Source organism: Elgaria multicarinata, chromosome 11 (genome assembly GCF_023053635.1).
Source record: "Elgaria multicarinata webbii isolate HBS135686 ecotype San Diego chromosome 11, rElgMul1.1.pri, whole genome shotgun sequence".
NCBI lineage: Eukaryota > Metazoa > Chordata > Lepidosauria > Squamata > Anguidae > Elgaria > Elgaria multicarinata.
The window spans coordinates 17,893,403-17,911,637 of record NC_086181.1 but is presented as its reverse complement, the minus strand read 5'-3'; the positions used below and the strand labels follow the sequence as shown (position 1 = coordinate 17,911,637).

General features: G+C 49.5%; 1 protein-coding gene across 1 annotated transcript in view; it reads right to left on the bottom strand.

The window, feature by feature from the left end:
- MYBPC2 (myosin binding protein C2) overlaps positions 1 to 18,235 on the bottom strand; it is a 43,974-nt gene that overhangs the window by 1,882 nt on the left and 23,857 nt on the right. Inside the window, exons 20-27 of the mRNA XM_063138118.1 lie at positions 17,480 to 17,614; positions 15,779 to 15,946; positions 14,580 to 14,668; positions 12,050 to 12,245; positions 8,139 to 8,278; positions 5,745 to 5,904; positions 3,964 to 4,100; positions 897 to 1,083 (exon numbers count right to left, since the gene is read on the bottom strand). Coding sequence (XP_062994188.1) covers positions 897 to 1,083; positions 3,964 to 4,100; positions 5,745 to 5,904; positions 8,139 to 8,278; positions 12,050 to 12,245; positions 14,580 to 14,668; positions 15,779 to 15,946; positions 17,480 to 17,614 — 1,212 coding nt within the window. The remainder of the gene's footprint in view (positions 1 to 896; positions 1,084 to 3,963; positions 4,101 to 5,744; positions 5,905 to 8,138; positions 8,279 to 12,049; positions 12,246 to 14,579; positions 14,669 to 15,778; positions 15,947 to 17,479; positions 17,615 to 18,235) is intronic.

The window sequence follows — 18,235 nt, the reverse complement described above, 5'->3', positions numbered from 1 at the left end:
TAATGCTGTTTTAATTTTTTTTACTGTTTTATTTCTTCTCCGGAATCTACTTTAGATATGGAGCGGTCTATAAATATTGCAAATAAATAAATAAATAGCAGTGGCTGCTTCCACAGTAGCGCTGCTAGGTGGAATTAATATAACTACATTCTCTGTCAATGCCTTTCTCCACAGTTAGGATCCTACCATAAAATTTACTTCAAGCAAGTCTTGTTCAGCAAAGATCCTCTGTCATTTTAATTAAAAGTTTCCTCCTTTCTGCCCACTTTATTGCTCCCTGTTCAGCATAGCTGGGAGATTAGTCATGAATGCTGGGGCAAGGAGGAGCTTTAATTACTGATTTCTTTGCATTTTTTCTTTTATAGCAAAAGTTGTTTTCTGGGGAGGGAAAAAACCTGTAAATAACACACACCAAAAGCAGGGAGCAGATGCTGACTAACATGGGGCTTTTCATCACTAATTTCCAAGTCGCCCTGAACATAAAAAGCAGGAGCAGAGCCAGCAAACAGGAATGTTTTAATTAAAGGCATTGTAGCCCTTCGAGGTCTTAATAGGGCCTTGTTTTTTCCACACTGGACAAGCTGATACTGCAGATGCATTTTATTGCAAAACATATTTATCACAAATCAGGTCTGAAAAAGCACCAGGGATAATGACACAAAACATTGGAACGTTAGTATAAAATGAAAATGATATAAAAGAAGAGGAGGAAGAGGAAGAAGACGCCGCCAACACCGAAGGATGGCAATTCTAGAGAAAAGAGCTAGTGTGGAAGCAGCCAGTGGCAACCAAGAGTGGAAAGTGGCAGAAGCCTAGTTGTGATTACTGACTGACCGCTGACAAACAGTTTTATGGAACACGTTTTCCAACCCAGCTCCTTTTCACCCTGCAGTCACCTTTGACCTCCAGCTTGCACTCCGCTATGGCCTCGCCCAGTTCATTGACGGCCTTGCAGGAGTAAGTGGCGCTGTCAAAAGGACTTGGCTTGCGGATGTTGAGGGTGAGCACCCCCTGGTTGTTCTTCTGCAGAAACTTAGGGTCCCCACTCAGGTCCATTTTGTTCTTCATCCAGATCACCTTGGGCTAGGAAGAGACACAGGTAGGAAGAGGTTGTAAAGGGATCCCTTTCAAACATCTTGACCATCACACGCCCCTTTCTAACCAAAGCACACTCTGCCCTCATCTATACAAGTTTGTTAATGCTGTGCCCGGCGGCATGAGTAGGGGCACAGCCGCATTGACGCTCCTTCCCAGCGTCTACATGGGAAGGAGTGCAGTTTAGGGTTTCCTGCCGCTGCCCACCGCCGTGCCCGCCCACCCAAGCACTCACAAGGCCGGTCCGGCGGCGCCTGGGAGCATCCGTGCCCCCTCTGCTCTGGTACGTGGGGTTTTTAATAGGAAAATGGGGCTGACGTGTTGCTGTTGTTGTTTGGCTGTCAATGCAAAGGATCGCTTCGGAGTGGCGGCTGCGACATGTTGATCACCTGGCTGCCACTCCGAAGCAAAGCCCTGAACCTCTGCACTAAAGAAGTCGGGGACTTACCCTGACTTTTTTAGATTGGAGCAAGGCTCCACGCCTCTACAGAGCCTTGTTAAGGAAAGATAAATAAAATTTGAAGGGGGGGGGGTTGGAAATCACTAGAGGGAGAACCCCGTTCCTCCCCCCTTGTCGCCCCCTCCCCCCGTGTGGTCGAGCCCTCTGTCAGGGGCTGTGAACTGGATCAAGTGGAGGAAAGGGGGGGGGGAAGCACCACGATGCAGAATGAGAGGCAAGCTCTGGTGCTGGTAAAAACAATCTTTTCTTTAATCAATTCTTCTTAAATTAGCTCTATGAGTTTTGGATCAAATCCTTCTCCAGGAGCAGAAGCAAAACACGAGTTATTAAAACATGTTACAATAACTAAAAAGTCCTCAGCTTTTTCTTTCGGGCATCCCCGCCATGAACTGTGCTCTCTAAAACACTCCTACTCGTGCTGCAAGGTCGATATATTTGTTAAAGTTTAACAACTTGTGTTTTCCTTCAGCTTCTGAAGAAGGATTAGCTTCCTGAAGAAGCAAATTCAAGAATTGAGTAAAGAAAAATTGTTTTTACCAGCACCAGAACTTGTCTCTCTTTCCGCATCTGTGAATTGGATCACCCAGCATGCTTCAGAACCAAAAATGTGTGCAAAAAAAAATCAAACAAACCAGATCTCAGGCTTTCCTGAATTGTTTAGCTTTAAGATGGAAAATTCACCTATGCGGCAGGGTCTTGCTATTTACTGTTTTACTCTGTACAGCACCATGTACATTGATGGTGCTATATAAATAAATAATAATAATAATAATAATAATAATAATAATAATAATAATAATAATCCCCAAAATGGAAAGGTTGTCACCCACAGACAGGATTCCCAGAGCTGGATTCCAAGCTCCTGTCTTTACGGTGATGCTTTGGCGCCGCGAGGCGCCTTGTGCCCGCACTTGCATTCCTTCCCGACATCTGCACGGGAAGGAACGCAAGTGTGAACTTTCCCAGTGTTTAAAAGTAAAAAAAAAAAAAACGGGGGGGAGGAGAGGAATGGGGGCATTCCTCCCCACCCTTTAAAATGTTTTATTATCTGTATCTCCACAGCTAAGCAGATACAGATCATAAAAAGAAATGGGGGGAGGAACTGGCAGCCAGATTGAGGACACGAGGAGAGGGGGCAGGGACTTGGGATGAACCACCTCTCCACTCTTCCCTCTGGCTGCCCAGTCCTCCCCCGCCATTTATTTTTATTATCTGAATCTGCGCAGCTGCAGAGATACAGGCCGTTTCTACACCAGCCTGGTGTAGAGGGAGGGAGGGAGGATCTCGCAATATCCTGATCGTGAGATCCTCCCCGTAGTCCACATGCAGGCGTGACATCCCTGGAGGAAGGAGGGTGTTGCGCCCGCCATTTTTTAAAAAGGATCTGCACGCACGTGCGCTCCAATGAAACGTAAGGTGTTTTTTTAAAAAAAGCCCCGATCCTGCTCCCCTCCACCCCCCAATTCCTCCCAGCCTCGGTTCCTTCCCTCTACTGCTCCCTGCTACTCGCAGGGAGGGGGAAAGAAGCTGGGATGGGCAGCCATCGTCTTGGGACGATCCCAAGACCGTGGGAAGAATCAGTTTTTCCCCGGGAGTACTTATCCCTGGGAAAAGCCGTTCTCGACCCTTAGATTGATCCAGCATCAGGGCTCTTCTTATGTTCTTAACTGCAGTCCAATACATCTGAAGGGCACCAGGTTGGAGGAGGCTAAAAGCTGCCTTAGATCCTCTGATGTGTCTGCTTAACTATTTACAAACAGTAGCGCACCTGCTGCCATTTTGTGAGCCTTTGTAATTGTCGGCAGTCAAAAAATGGATATTTGCAAAATGTCGGAAAACAAAAATGAGACCCAGAAACAAACATGACTGGCTAAAAGAAAAGAAAATGGGGAGTGTTTGTTTTGAATGAAATGTGACAATATATTCAAAATCATATCCATAGCATCAATCTGTTGCTCATTATGTGTTAGGACAACTCTCAGTTTTCAAGACTGATTCAAGGTTACTTGTAAAATGGTTTTATTTTCTCTCTATAATACTGTATTTCTTCAATTCTAAGACGCACTTTTCCCCCCATAAAAACATCTTTAAAAATGGGGTGCGTCTTAGAATCGCAGGCGTGTCTTAGGGTTTTTTCTCTGTTGGTGGTACTGAAATTAGTGTGCGTCTTACAATCGATGGCGTCTTACAATCGAAGAAATGCGGTAAAGGTTTTAGTAATAAAGGGGAAAGTATAAAAGCCTGCTCTCAGCCAGTCCATTTTTTTCTATCCTTCCAGCCACCCACTCTTCCTCTTTGCCCTCCCCATTCTTATCTTGCATCCCCTCCTGTCTTCCCAATACATCTTCCCCCCTCCCCACCCCAACAACCCAAGGGCCTCCCGTTTCATCTCCCCACTCCGTGCTTACTTTAGGGTGCCCCCTCACTGCACAGTTCAGAGCGGTGGTGTATCCAGCCACTACTGTCCGGTCTATCAGTGGCGTCAGGAACATGGGGGCCATTCTGAAGTCATGTTCCTTGTAGTCTAGCTTTTTACAGATCATTCCTAGAGGCGAAAGGAAACAAGGTAGGAAGTTAGATCTAGGGACGGGAGTGGGATCAGACGGCAATCCCATATCCTATAAGAAAGCCCCATTGGCATGTATAGGATTAAGCTTTCAGCCTATTTCTGGCCTGTGCCACTTTTGCAAAAGACCGTTCGTTCCCTTTCATTTTGGCAGTCAGCTGTGATTTTTGTGAAGCTTCACACTTAGATACGTATTTAAATATGTATTTGTAAGTCTCAAGAGGTTCACCTTGCGACTACTCAGAGCAGGGCTTTTAGTGGAATACTATTTTATTTATTTATTTATTACATTTCTATACCACCCAATAGCCGGAGCTCTCAACTTTATGGACCTCTCTTTCAGTGCATATAAGGTGTGTCCTAACGATATTTCAGTTGTCCACCTATGCTTAAAACTAGTTTATTCATGCATGATTTTCCAAAGGTACGATTTTAGTGAAGGACATTACCAGCCATTGTATTGTGCTGACCTGATATTTTACTGTGACTTAAGTGATGCTTACTTAAGTGACTTAAGTGATGCTTACATATTTAACCTGTTGGTTGTTTTATTATGGTTTTAATTTTTGTGAACCACCCAGAGAGCTTCGGCTATTGGGCGGTATAAAATGAAATAAATAAATAAATAAATAAATAAATAAATAACTTTATACACCATTTAGGCATCTTCGTATGCTAAGTGGCTTGTACATATATTAAATTAGGGATGGGAAACTAGGGAAGAGGAGCCATTTTTGTCCCATGGACCTCCCTCCTGTGGGTTATATTCTGCAGGGAGGAAATCCTAAGACACCCCACCCCCACCCACAAATGGCTCCATTAGCACTACAGAGCACTAAAGGGCCACATTTATCTTGCTTTGAAGATCAATTTGACCCATATAGTGCTCCTGCTCCATAATGGCTACGGAGCCCAGTATGGGTCAAAATTAGCTTCAGAACAAGTTCATTTAGATCTCTGGACCACTAACATGACCATTTCTTTCGGGGGGGGGGCATGATGGGAGCTAAACTGGGGGGAGATGCACAGGCCGTGTGTCGCCCACCCTTGCTTTAAATAAACATATTTTCTCTTAAAATACACATTTCTAAACCTATTTCTCCTCCAAATATGCATTTTGAAATGTATTTTGATACTTTTCTTGAGCCAGAACTAAGTTAGAACATTCAGGAATTGCCTAAGCTGGTGGATAACTGAGTTCTAATCCACTTATTACTCATGGAGTTATGCATCAGGTCAGTTCATACAATCCCTCATCCCAAAAAACCTAGGAGTCCTAGATGCTAGTAAATCCCTTCCGCCTCAGGGATAGCTCACTGGGTTCTCCTTTTCTGAGGAAACTCTGGAACTGTGTCTTCAATATAGACTCCCCATCTGGCCTCATTTCCAATGTACTGTGGCACTCCTCACCCAATAGGACTCCACTGCCTGCTTTCAGAACCCTTCAATCTTTGCTTCTGCTGTAGCTCAACAGTCACCCAGAGGACATCTGCTCTTTTTGGGGATACGAATACACTCCAACCCTTCTACTAACCACCACCACCACTGACCACCACCACCACCTGCTGCCCTCCCAGTACTTGGACTCATACCAGGCACCCCTCCGGCAACAGCTGCATTTACCAGATTTCTGAATGTTTGCAGTGTTTTTGGAGACCCCCGGAGCCTCGCTGAGCCCGCAGATGTTCTCACTGTAGACTCGGAAGTAGTATTCGTTACCCATGATGAGGTCGGACACCGTGCAGCGTGTGAGGCGATTGTGCTCATAGACGGTGAACCACTCCTGCGGGTGGAGGACAGCGCAGGTATTGGTCAGAGAAATAGCAAGAGCACCGGGATAAGGGCAGGGCTAAGCTTAGGAAAGATCCTGTCATTAAAGGCATTTAATTATACCAGAGGAGGCTATACAGGAAGGGGCTACACCGGACGGAGGATGGTGCAATGTGGGGCAAATTTCGCAGTAGACACATGTATATGTAACACAGCCCTGATGGCTGCAATTTCTATCTCAGACACTGACTGCCGGTGCCCCAGTCCCAGTTGCCGTGTCTCCACAGGACGCTGCGCATCAGTGGTGCTGTCAGGGCAGGATTTGGGGGTAGAAGTCCAGGGCTGTGCTCAGCAGAAGGAGCAAGAGGGCCCGCAAACGAGACAGGGTTGGCTGATCGCAACTTGGAAGAAGGGCAGACCTCCTGCTCCTCTGCCCGTGGACCTCACTGCGTAGAGGTCAGAAAGTTTGACCTGGTTCACACGATCACCGCAGCCCACCATGGTGAGTTGTGGCGCCCACAGGCACAAAGTCACCCATCCAAGCCCCTGCCCACCCCAGCTTCTCGTCATCCAAACCCAGCGAGGGTGGCTTGTCGGGGTGGTTAACAAACCAACCCACAACCCTACAATATGCCATGCATTCTGGTTGGTTTATTAACCACTCCAACAAGCCAACATCTCTGGGTCTGGACAACATGAGAAGCTGTGCTCAGTGAGGGTAATTATGCAAATCCGTTGGCACACGGCCGACATGCACGGGGAGGGGGGATTAACAAGCCATGGTGTCTTGGTAACTGCCCTGTGATTGTGCAAACCTGATTAAAGAGAGGGAGAGAGAAAGGGATCCACTATATCTTACGGCCCCTGCGACACCCCCCCAAGGAACATAGGACTGCAGCCTTAATAAGGAAATGGATAAGATTTGAGAGCATGGAAGATTACGCATTTTAAAAGGACATTCTCAGATTTCCTTTCTGGGAGAAAATTATTCCAAATCCCCCAAACATCTCTCTATGACCCTTGATGCTGCTTTCGCAGCAGGCTTAGAACAACTGCCTGTCACTCGACTGCCACTGGCGAAGTGTGAACCCCTGCAGAAGCAGAGAAGTGCTTTCCCTGACAGCGTGAGCACTAAACCAATAGCCCATTTGTATGAATACAGATTAAATCGGGATCACTAATTCAGGATGCATTGGGTCTGCTTCCATGTTGAACATCTCTTTATTTATTATCAGTTTTTTATATATATACCAACCTCCAATTATATTTCCAGGGCACTTTACAAAAAAGAAAAGAAAAGAAAAGACTCAAACAATTAAAATTAAAATATTTATCTACCTGTCTCTCTCTCTCTCTCTCCACACACACACACACACCCCTACACCTAATAAACTGAAACCCATAAAATCATACAAATAGCATAAAACAGCCAGCTGGGTGAAAACTGCATCGGAAAAGCCTAATGCCGAAAGGAGAATAAGGTAGAAGTCAAGGTAACCCACTCTGGAGAGCCACCACTAAGAAGGCCCTTGCTCTGCTGCCCATAGATAGTGGAGGCTCCCACAGAAGGTCCTCTACTGAAGACCTTAATATACAGGTAGGTAAGTAGGTAGGTAGAGATGCAGTCCTTCAAGGACCCTGGGGTCTTAAGCTGTGCAGGGGGGAATCCGCACGTCGTTCTGAGATCGCTTCTAAGCGACCCCAGTGCGGCGTGAAAGCGAGTTTGTAACTGGCCTTTGGAAGAGCCGACGAAGAGACGTCCTTCCCGCCGCCCCCCGCCGCCACCCGCAGACCTCCTCGCCGGCTGGGATGGAGAGCTCAGGGGAAGAAGGCGGGGTGGAGAGCTTCTTCCACTCTCAACCCCGCCTTCTTCAGCCGAGCTCTCCTCGCCCATCGGCAAGGAGGTCTGCGGGTGGCGGCGGCGGGAAGGACGTCTCTTCGTCGGCTCTTCCAAAGGCCAGTTACACGCTCGCTTTCACGCCGCACTGGGGTCGCTTAGAAGCGATCTCGGAACGACGTGCGGATTCCCCCCCGAACTTTAAAGGTCAACACCATCCCTTTGAACCCGGACTGGGAACAGACTGGGAGCCAGTGCAATTGGCCGAGCACAGGCATAAAGTGATCGTAACATCCGCGCAGTCTCTTGCAATGTGGCCAGAGAGCCACGCAGGTACACATTCTCAACAAGGGCCAGAAACGAACCAGCATGTTACGAGGCAGGCCGACAGGGAAATGGCGTCGCCTTACCATGGTCTTCTTGTCAGCCTTTTGAATGGAGTAGCCCGTGATCTCCGAATTCCCGTCATCCTTGGGCGGCTCCCACTCTATTAAGGCATTGAAACCCCACACCTCTTTCACCATCACATTGTGTGCCGGACCCGGCTTCTCTGCAGAGAAAAATGGGGAGCAAAGGGTTGCATCCTTAGGGAAAAGCCGAGAAAGGTCCATTAGCCCCAACGAGGTAAACAAAGGTTCTCACAAGTACAATAGGGTTAATTGGATCTCCAGACCAGATTAAGTAGGGAGAGTATGGGTGGAAGCACTGAATCCCTATAATAGCAGGGGATGGGACTCTTGGGGTTAATAGGTCAGGGGCTTCATGCTGGCAGTGAGTGGGCTCAAAGCCAGTGGTGAGTGGAGCTAGGGACACCCCTTTTCTCACTCTCTTTCTGCTGCCCCTTTTCTCACTCTCTTTCTGCTGCCCCTTCTCTGTGTGTGTGTGTGTGTCTCTCTCTGCCACCCCTTCTCTCTCTCTCTCTCTCTCTCTTTCTGTCACCCCCTTCTGCCACTCCTTCTACCACCCCTTCTCTCTCTCTGCCACCCCTTCTCTCTCTCTGTCACCCCCTTCTCTTTCTGCCACTCCTCCACTCTCTCTCTCACTCTCTGCCACCCGCTTCTCTCTGTGTCTTTCTGCTGCCCCTTCTCTCTCTCTTTCTGCTGCCCCTTCTCTCTCTCTTTCTGTCCCCTCCCCCTTCCTCTTGCTCTCTGTGTGTCCTTCTTCCTCTCTGCCCAGTGGGCTGTCAGGGGTGGGGGAAGGACAGATTGCTCTTAGCGGGGGGGGGGCTGAACTGATCGCTTGCCGAGGGCTTTTGAAATTAGTCCGAGAGCTACCTGTGGCCCTAGGGCTACAGGTTGCCCAACACTGCCATATAACATCTGCTATTGCCTGCTATCTGGGAGAGTGGGTGGTTTAGGAAACTAATGTGATTTCCCTGTCTCTCCCCCTCCACACACACCCCAAGTTCAAACCAGATGCCAGGAGCAGCGGCTTCATCACACTGCAAGTACACACACACGCCTTGGGGGTGGGGGACAGATCCTGCCCTGTCCAGTGGCATTAGGACAGTTGGGAGGGGTGGAGGAGAACATCGAGGGTAGCACCTTCTGAAACACGCTCCTCTTTCAAAGGCTGCTTCCCAGAAGGCACGTGAAAGATGCTAAATTTCACTTCAAACATTCCGCCAGCCAAATCAGGATTAGAGGCGGCTGATCAGAAAGTGCGTGTCAGAGCGGGGGGGGGGGGGCGAGGGTGTTTTTCGGGCACTGTTGGGAGGGGGGGAGGCATCTGGCTTAACCCATCAAGGAAGCTTAAATATAGAGGGACGGAATATGATCGCTCATTCTTATATGAGGGAAGGGTGGGAGACGGCGAGAGAAGGCGACAGACTGGGAGAGCGAGGGGTGGAGAAGGGGCACGACGAGGCACCGAGGAAGGGGGAGCAGGGTCGGAGGGCAGAAAGTGGGTGCAGAGACAGAGGGAGGGAGGGAGAGGGACACCCAAGCCACCCCAGGAAGCACCTCTCTTGTCACGGCCAGTATCCCATGGGCACAGCCAGAGGGAGGCGGTGTCATGCCAAGGCCAATTCCCCTGTCCCTCCCAGGCCTGGGAGCCGGGAGCATCTAGGGTTCCCACGGGGGAGAGGAGACTGGTGGAGCAGGGCTGGATTAAGGCTCGTTAGCAATTTAGCAGCTGTAGCGAGAAGAAAGGGAAGGGGGGGGAGACAGCGCTTCCCTTCCGTCCTCCGTCGCCAAGCCGTTCTCCAGTCGTTCCCGTGTGCAGAATTGTACCCACCACCACCCCGCAAGCAGAAGGCTCTCCCATCGTCTGTCCCCACAACTGCTTCCCTTCACTCTTCTTAATTTTTGTGAACCGCCCAGAGAGCTTCAACTATTGGGCGGTACAAAACTGTAATAAATAAATGTAATAAATAAACAAACAAACAAATAAATGCCCTGCCCTTGGAACTGGAGGGGCAGGGCTTTGTGGGGGGGGGGGGCGGCAGCCACACGCGTTAGGGAGGGAGAGGCCATAGAAGCTCAGCAGTAGGAGGCCCCAGGATCAATTCCTGGCATCTCCTGTGAAAATGAGGCGGGGAATTTGAATCCCTCTGTGGGGGAGGGGGGCGTCTACACATGCTCAAAGCCCCGCGGTGTCTGCGAATCGGCGCTGGGTCAGTTATATGGTGCAGCTGCAGATTCGGGGCTTTTCCATGAAACTGCGCAATTAAAACGTCGGGGGCTTACCCCAACTTTTTCGGTGGAAGCAAGGTCGCCCTGGCTCTTCCGCCATCTGCCCTCACCCCGTGCCGATCTGGGGGGGTGTTCGGGAGGATGGAGACTGGAGACTGGTCGCCATAAGCCAGGAAGAGGGCGAAGGCTGGCGGCAGCTCCAGTACCCGGATGACTGCCAGAAACCCCACACTCCCTTCTTGGCCTGGGGATTACCAAGCGCAACCCCACAGGAGGGAAACACACCGCCAGTCTGGTGCCATCAATGCAGCCCCCAGATGTGGTTGAACTCCAACCCCTATCAGACAAACGGTTAGGCATGATGGGAGTTGGAGTCATCTAGAGGGTCACAGGTTACCCATCCCTGTGGTAAAGGATCTTATTTGTTTATTTATTTATTATATTTATATCTTGCCTTTCCCCCCCCCCTTGCAAGGAACCCTGGGTGGCTCACATTGTCCTCCTCCTCCTCTCTATGTTATCCTCACAACAGCCCTGTGAGGTAGCCTAGGCTGAGGGTCAATGACTGTCTCAGAGTCATTCAGTGAGCTTCCTGGCTGTGCAGAGAATCGAACCCAGATCTCCCGGGTCCCAGTCCAACCCTCTAACTAATACACCACACTGTCTCTCAACCAGACAACAGGCGATGGGAAAGACCTCTGTCTGAGACCCTGGAAAGCGGCTACCCGTCAGAGACCGCCCTGGGTTACGTGGACCAGCGCTCTGACTTGGTTCAAGCAGGTTCATTTGCTCTGTGCTTCACAGAGGCGTTCCCCAAAAGTGAGCGGGGTGCTGCTGCTATGTCAGAAAGGGGAGAGGGGCAATTTTGCGGGAGTGGGGAGCAGGGGGATGGTAAGGAAGCCGGGGCGGAGGGCATGTGAAAGTGTTACAAAAGTAGGGTGACCATATGAAAAGGAGGACAGGGCTCCTGTATCTTTAACAGTTGTGTTGAAAAGGGAATTTCAGCAGGTGTCATTTGTATATATGGAGAACCTGGTGAAATTTCCTCTTCATCACAACAGTTAAAGCTGCAGGTGCCCTGCCCTCTTTTAAATCTGGTCACTCTAGTACAGCTCCTGCACTTTAACTCTTGTGATGAAGAGGGAATTTCACCAGGTTCTCCAAATGACACCTGCTGAAATTCCCTTTTCTATGCAACTGTTAAAGATACAGGAGCCCTGTCCTCCTTTTCATATGGTCACCCTATACAAAAGAGGCAATGATTGTGAAATGGCAGCAGTGGGCGGACCAGGCCAGGGCTCCCATGACAACGGGGCCAGAAGTGGGGGGACGGACACTCCTCTACCTTTTGCAATGGTCCTCTTAGCTACAGTTTTTAGAAGCTTATGGAGGGAGCATGGTTTGGCTAGAGAGGGCTGTGGGCTTGTGGCTTTTCTTAAAGCAGGAGTTTGCAGACTTCGAGGCTTGCCGGATCGTCTTTGTTTTCCACAAGAAGCCCGAGATCCACCAACTGGAGATTGGCGCAAAAGAGACTTACGCCTAGGCCGCAATCCTATGTATGTTTAGAGACGAAAAAGTCCTACCGCTCCCAGCATTCCCCAGCCAGTGGGACCAGAGAGGTGTGTGTGTGTGTAGCAGCACATTTACTGTGGCGACGATGCAACCCCAAAGGGGAAGGGGGTCCTTACCCACGACACGGATCTTGATGACGGCCTTGTCTACCATGTTCTCAATCTGCACCCCGAGCTCGTAGAGGCCCGAATGGTGCCGTTCGGCCTTGCGGATGAAGAGGATGGTGTCTAAGTCCGAGGTGCGGATGTGGATCTCCTTGGGGTCCAGGGGCTTCCCATCCTTCAGCCAGGTGACTATAGGGCGGGGCTTACCCTGGAGTTGAGAAAATGCTTGGCATCAGTGCCAGGGCCTTCGTTCGAGCAGTGCCCCACGGCCAACAGCAGCTAATAGTAGGGTGACCATATTTGGGAAACCAAAAAAGAGGACACCTAGTGTGTGTGTGGGGAAGCAGCTTTCTGAGTCCTGCAGAAAGTACGTTATTCCCCCACCACCTTAAAGAACCCGATTGGAGTGGAGGAGGGGAAAGGATTTCATTCTGCACCACCACCATCCACTCCAATTGGGGCCTTTTCTATAACGTCCACGAATGACCCACTTTCCCCTTTAAGACCTCAACTGGAGCTCGGGGTGGGGGAATGATGTGCCTCAAGAAAGCATGTCATTCCCTCCTGCCATGCTAATGGCAGCCTTAAAGGGGAAGGTGTGCCATTCCAGGACATTATTGAAAATTATAGAAAATCCCCCCTGACACCATGGAAAGAACAAAAACCAGGACAAATCCGGGGAAATCCTGACAGTTGGTCACCCTAGCTAATAGTCTATTCCGTGGCTAGGAACTGTGCCCAGCTGAGCCCTCCATTAGGGCATGGCTGGCTTTAGAAATGTAGCATTACATTAGGGGTGAGGGACCCTTTCCTACGAAGGGCCTTTGACTCACGGGAATAGCCAATCAGGGATCTCAGCCGGCAGTGTCAGAGCCAGAACTGAGGGGGCGGAGCCAGCGCCCAAAGCGGGTGGAGCTTGCAGTCTTGCATAGCTCAGGAGTGGGGAATAGTGGTGTAGGGGAGCCAGGGCTCACAGGGAGCCCACGATGGCACTTTTTGCTTAGCTGGACATCCTCTGTTTCCCACTCATAATTCCCAGTTCCCCCTGAGCTTAGTTGCAATCCTCACCATAGCTGGGGGTGGGGGTTGAAAACATCATTGTGAGTTATCACTGCTGTAATGCAAAGTATTTGGGGTGGCAAAGTCTATAATGGGCAGTTAAGACCCATTAGCTTTACAAAAGTCCTGCTCCGGATGAAGGTGAAAACTGCTAGAGTTGGTTTATTGCTAGGGATCAACACAGCTGCTTGCATTTGGGGCCTCTCATTGGGGGCGTGGCTAGGGGGACTGTTAGGATGAGAGCCTGCACTACAGAATTTACCACTACACCACTGGTGAGGAATTTATGGCCTTTCAAATGTTGCTGGATTAGAGCTTCCACCATCCCTAACCACTGGCCCTATTGTTGTGGTTGATGGGAGTTGGAGACCAACAACATCTGGAGGGTTTCAAGTTCCTCACCCCTAGGATAGCTCTTTCTCTTTCAGTGCCACCCATTCCCCCCCCTCTCTCTCTCTCTCTCTCTCTCTCTCACACACACACACACACACAAAAGTGGTTTCCATAGGAGCAGTCCGGAAAGCAAGAGTGAACCTGCAACATCTGGAGAGCCAGATGATGCTGAGGGTCACATGAAACTAGGCTGAGGGCTGCATGTGGCCCGTGGCCCACAGGTTCCCCACCCCAGTGTTACAGTGACTTGGCAATCTTCCTTTGTTACGGGAATTACATGTTAATGCACTGGCGTGGCTGGTTGACATTTTCTCCATAGAAATGAATGGTTGGGAGCTCCCTGGAGATTCCTTCAAGCTTTGCCAAGGTTTACGAAGGTGACAGCAGCCCCCCCCCACTACTCAGGGGAGGGGCTGATAGAAAGTCTGTGTATGTAGTAACAACAGAAGCGGTTTTAGGGGATTGAAGGAACAGTGAGCGAAACAAAGAGAATTAGCTAATTCCAGAAGCATTTTGGGGTGCAGGAGATCTGAGGTGAGGTAATGCAGATGTTGTCCACAGAACCTTATTTTGAAATAATGGTTAAAAAAATGCAGGTAATAACAAAAGAGAAGAGTAATCCAACAATACCACTAAGGGACATTGCCTGAGGGGTCATAGAGCTACATCACACCTTTTTTTTTTTCCTGGCATGCATCCACGATTTCCACCTCGGTTTCATTAGCGTGTCAAGCGCTGGTCACTTTCACGCATGTGCCAGCTGGTGCTTCCTGGTATCACCACCCCACCCCTTCTCCTTCCCCCTCCAGTTCATTGGTTCTTGTGGTTGATGGGCATGCTGATGGATGTAGGAACCTCCCCTGCCTCTGGCTCTGGTTTTGTTGTCTAAGGTTTAGCGATTTAGCGTTCCATGGGAAATGGAGGGGAAGAGACGAGATGACTGCAGGACAGAGACGACGTGCAGCTGTTTCTAACAGACTGCTATAGGCATCCAAGGCTTGGCATTTCGAGAGCTCTCAACGTCCCGCAAGAGTCACTCTCTTGTTGCGAATTCCAATGCTGGGAGGTTTTCTTTCATCCGGTTACTCACCTGGAATGGGATCACCAAGTTGACTTGCTCCCCAACTCTCCTGATGTACGTCTGCCGGAGGTGGCGAGGCAGACGGATCTTGGGCTGTTCTGTAGGAAGGACAGAGAGAACAAGTGGGAGGGGGCTTGGGGGAAAGAACCCACAATACACTGGGGCAGGGGGGATGAGAGGCAGGGGTGAAAGTGAGCTGCAAGCCCTGTGGGTTGACAACAGGAGTGAGTACAATGGAGGCTGGTGGCTCCTATTTCAGTGGGTCCGATTTCAATACAGCCTATTGCCCAGACAGATGCAGGGATAGAGTGTTTCCCCTGAAAAATCCAATTCTTCTGGCCGTAATGCTAACTGGTGCTATTTCCTGCCATGTACAGAAGACGTTGCACCATAAAAACGACCACTGAATGGGCCACGAGGTCGTTGCTGTATGTCATTATTGTGGGACAGAAGCAAAAGGCAAAGCAACAGTAGGGAAATGTGATTTTCCCCACATCTGATGATCCTATAACTCTCGGGAGAAGCATTTCAACCTTTTAGAAGGTGGGGGGGAACAGCACAAAATCTGGCAAACCACCAAACAATTAGTGGTCCCACATGGTTTGGGTCCAGGCTACCTACGGGATCACCTTCTCCCGGACAATCCGCCCCGCACATTCAGGTCCTCTGGGAAGAATTTACTCCAGTCAGCCAAAACTAGGCTGACAACCATTACCCAGAGGACCTTCTCTTCTGCCACTCCCAGACTGTGGAATGGCGTGCCGGGACTTAACAGTCTTTCCGAATTTAAGAAAGCCATAAAGTCATAAAGACTGATCTCTTCTGGCAGGCCTACCTAGTCGAATTTTAAAATGTCTGACTGTTATTGTAATAATGTATTAGTTTTATATGTTTTTAATCAGTTTTGTGTATTTTATAGTACTTTTGTATTCAATGTTGTTCCCCGCCTCGATCCAGAGGGAGAGACAGGTAAGAAATAAATATATGATGATGATGATGATCATGATGTGGTGTAAGAAGGTGGAACCATCCGGGGAATTCTGGAGAGGTGGACTGGGACTCCAAGTAGGCCAGATTTGGCCCACAGTTCATCTAGTGGCAAACCCCATGTTCTGCCACTGATAGCCTCCCGTCAATCAGGCTCAATCAGACAGGATAGAGATATGCGGGGCTTGGGTTTGCAGCTCAAGATGCCCAAAAGGACTAACCGACAATCTCTCGGATGGTGACAGGCTGTGCAAAGGTGGCCGGTGGACTCTTGCCCGCAATGTTGACTGCAATGACCCGGAAGAAAAGCTTCTCGCCTGTCGGAAGGTCCTTGGCCTTAAAGCCGCAGCGCTCCACAAGCTGTGTGTTGGCAGGAATCCATTCGTCGGCTGGGAAAGGGGGCAGAGAGCACAGAGTCAAGGGATGGCAAAGAGCGAAGGGCAAGCAGGCTGGCAGAGGCTGGGTGTCCTGCCGAGATGGGAGGACAAAGCCAAAGTCCGGGAAGTAGTGGGCCAGGCACGAGGTCATGGGCCAGGCCAGAGGGCAACAAGCAGCGGGTGAGAGGTGCTATAATCTCTCCACTCCAGGTGCAAAATAAGTTCACCCTCTTGCAATTCTTTCAAAATGGCCCACGTTTCTTGTAATCTTCCAGGGCTGGGCCAAGGTTCAAACAATTCGAGGCTCCCATTGTGCCGGGGTGTGAGACAAAGAGCTCAAATGGCAGGCCTGGAGTCCAGAAAGGGGGAGGCACAGTCACGGAAGCAAGGGTGAATTGTGCAACCTGGCCTGGATCACTGTGAAGAAAGGCTAAGTAGAACCAGGCACCAAAGTTAAGGGTCAAGATGCCCTGGGTGGGAAGACAACCATTTTGCTAAGGTCATAGGTAAGGATCGGGCAGGAAGCTCATTAGTAAGGCGTTCTTGAGGTGAAGCACCTGATCCTCTGTCGGGTTCCTTACAGCAGCTGGGAAGGACATGAGAAAGGGCTGGTGGAAACGGCAACTTCTTGGCCGTACTGCAGAAGCACAAGCGTGGCTAAGAAAATGTGACAGCGTAGGCCACGGCAGCTCAGAGGCAGAAGCGGGAGGGAAGCTGAGATTTCCACCAACTGGTGTCCTGTGACATGAGGGGTGATTTTCAATCCTTCTGTCCTGTGTCTCAAAACCTCCTGCCTTCTTGGGAGACAATAACGAGGCCTGCTAAGTAATCTACAAAGCTTTATTTAAGCAATAAACATCTCTTCCCACCTGAAGAGAGTCTAATCTCTTGGAACTTCCTCTTAGGCAAAACTATGCAAACTAAGCGAGACAAAGGAGTGAACCATGTACATTGATGGTGCTATATAAATAAATAATAATAATAATAATAATAATAATAATAATAATAATAATAATAAATAATAATAATAACCAGCTACCCCCATGGGAACTTCTTACAGAGATCAGCTTGCAAAGAACATCTGACATTCTCAAACCATTTCCTAATAAATCTAGGAAAGGAAAGGAACCTCTCGTGCAAGCACTTGAGTCATTGCTGACTCCTAGAGGGACGCCTGCTTTCACTGACAGACTTTGTAGTGGGGTGGTTTGCCATTGCCTTCCCCAGTCGGCGTTACCTTTCCCCCAGCTAGCTGGGTACTCATTTTACCGACCTCGGAAGAATGGAAGGCTGAGTCAACGTGAGCGAACCAGCTTCTGCTGGGATCGAACTCAGGCCGTGGGGAGAGTTTCGGCCACAATGTACCTATACCTGACACCTTCAGGAGGAAGAGGGTATTGTGGGAATTTGGCCAAAGGACGTTTAGGGACTCCCACATTAAGTCAGAGGCATCAGAAAAGACTTGCCTGTGGAGAACCCAGTAAGAGGAGTTCCGACACAACCCACCCAACTCTCCACCCTCCCCTTTCAGCCACAGTAACTCACTTCCTTCCTTGCAGTACTCGATGAGGTAGCCGTCAATGCCCCCGGCGCCAATCCGGTCCGGGGCACGCCACTTCAGCGTGGCCGTGGTGTCTGTCACATCCTCCAAGGTAAGGTGCAGCGGCTCGCTGGTGGGAGCTGAAGTCGGATTGAGGGCAAGGCCAAGAGTAAGTACACAGATACACAAACACATCCTTTCCCCTGGCCTGCGTTGACAACGTCACCACCTCCAGTACGGTTCTCATGCCAAACGCCTGGCTTTCTGTACTATTTGGGCAGCTAAGCTGCCGCTCCTTCCCTTCCTTTGGCTGCCATTTTGCATTAACTACAGGCAAGCAGCGGTGTAGTAGTAAATTTTGGAGCGCAGGGACTCATCCTGACAGTTCCCAGAGTCACATCCGCCAAGGAAAGTCCAAACATTGTAGCTGAAATTGAGCTAGTGTTTGTTGTTTTTATTAATGTTTGCTGCTTGCTGGATTACCATGCCACTTTGGGAAGCCTCCTGCCCTGAAAGGTGGCTTAGAAATAGTTTAAATAAATGAAATCAATAAACCAATGAATGAATCCAGTTTCTACCAGTTTTGATTTCCATCAGGAGCATGTCTTTTGCCAGGCTGAAAGGTGTTCAAGGCTTTTCAAGACCAAGCTACCCCCCAAATTCTGTGCATGGAAACAGGGAGCAATATATCGTTGCTGGGGGAAATCATTCTTCCCCAGCCACTGCCAGGATTGCAGAGAACCCCGAAGGGAACAGGGAAG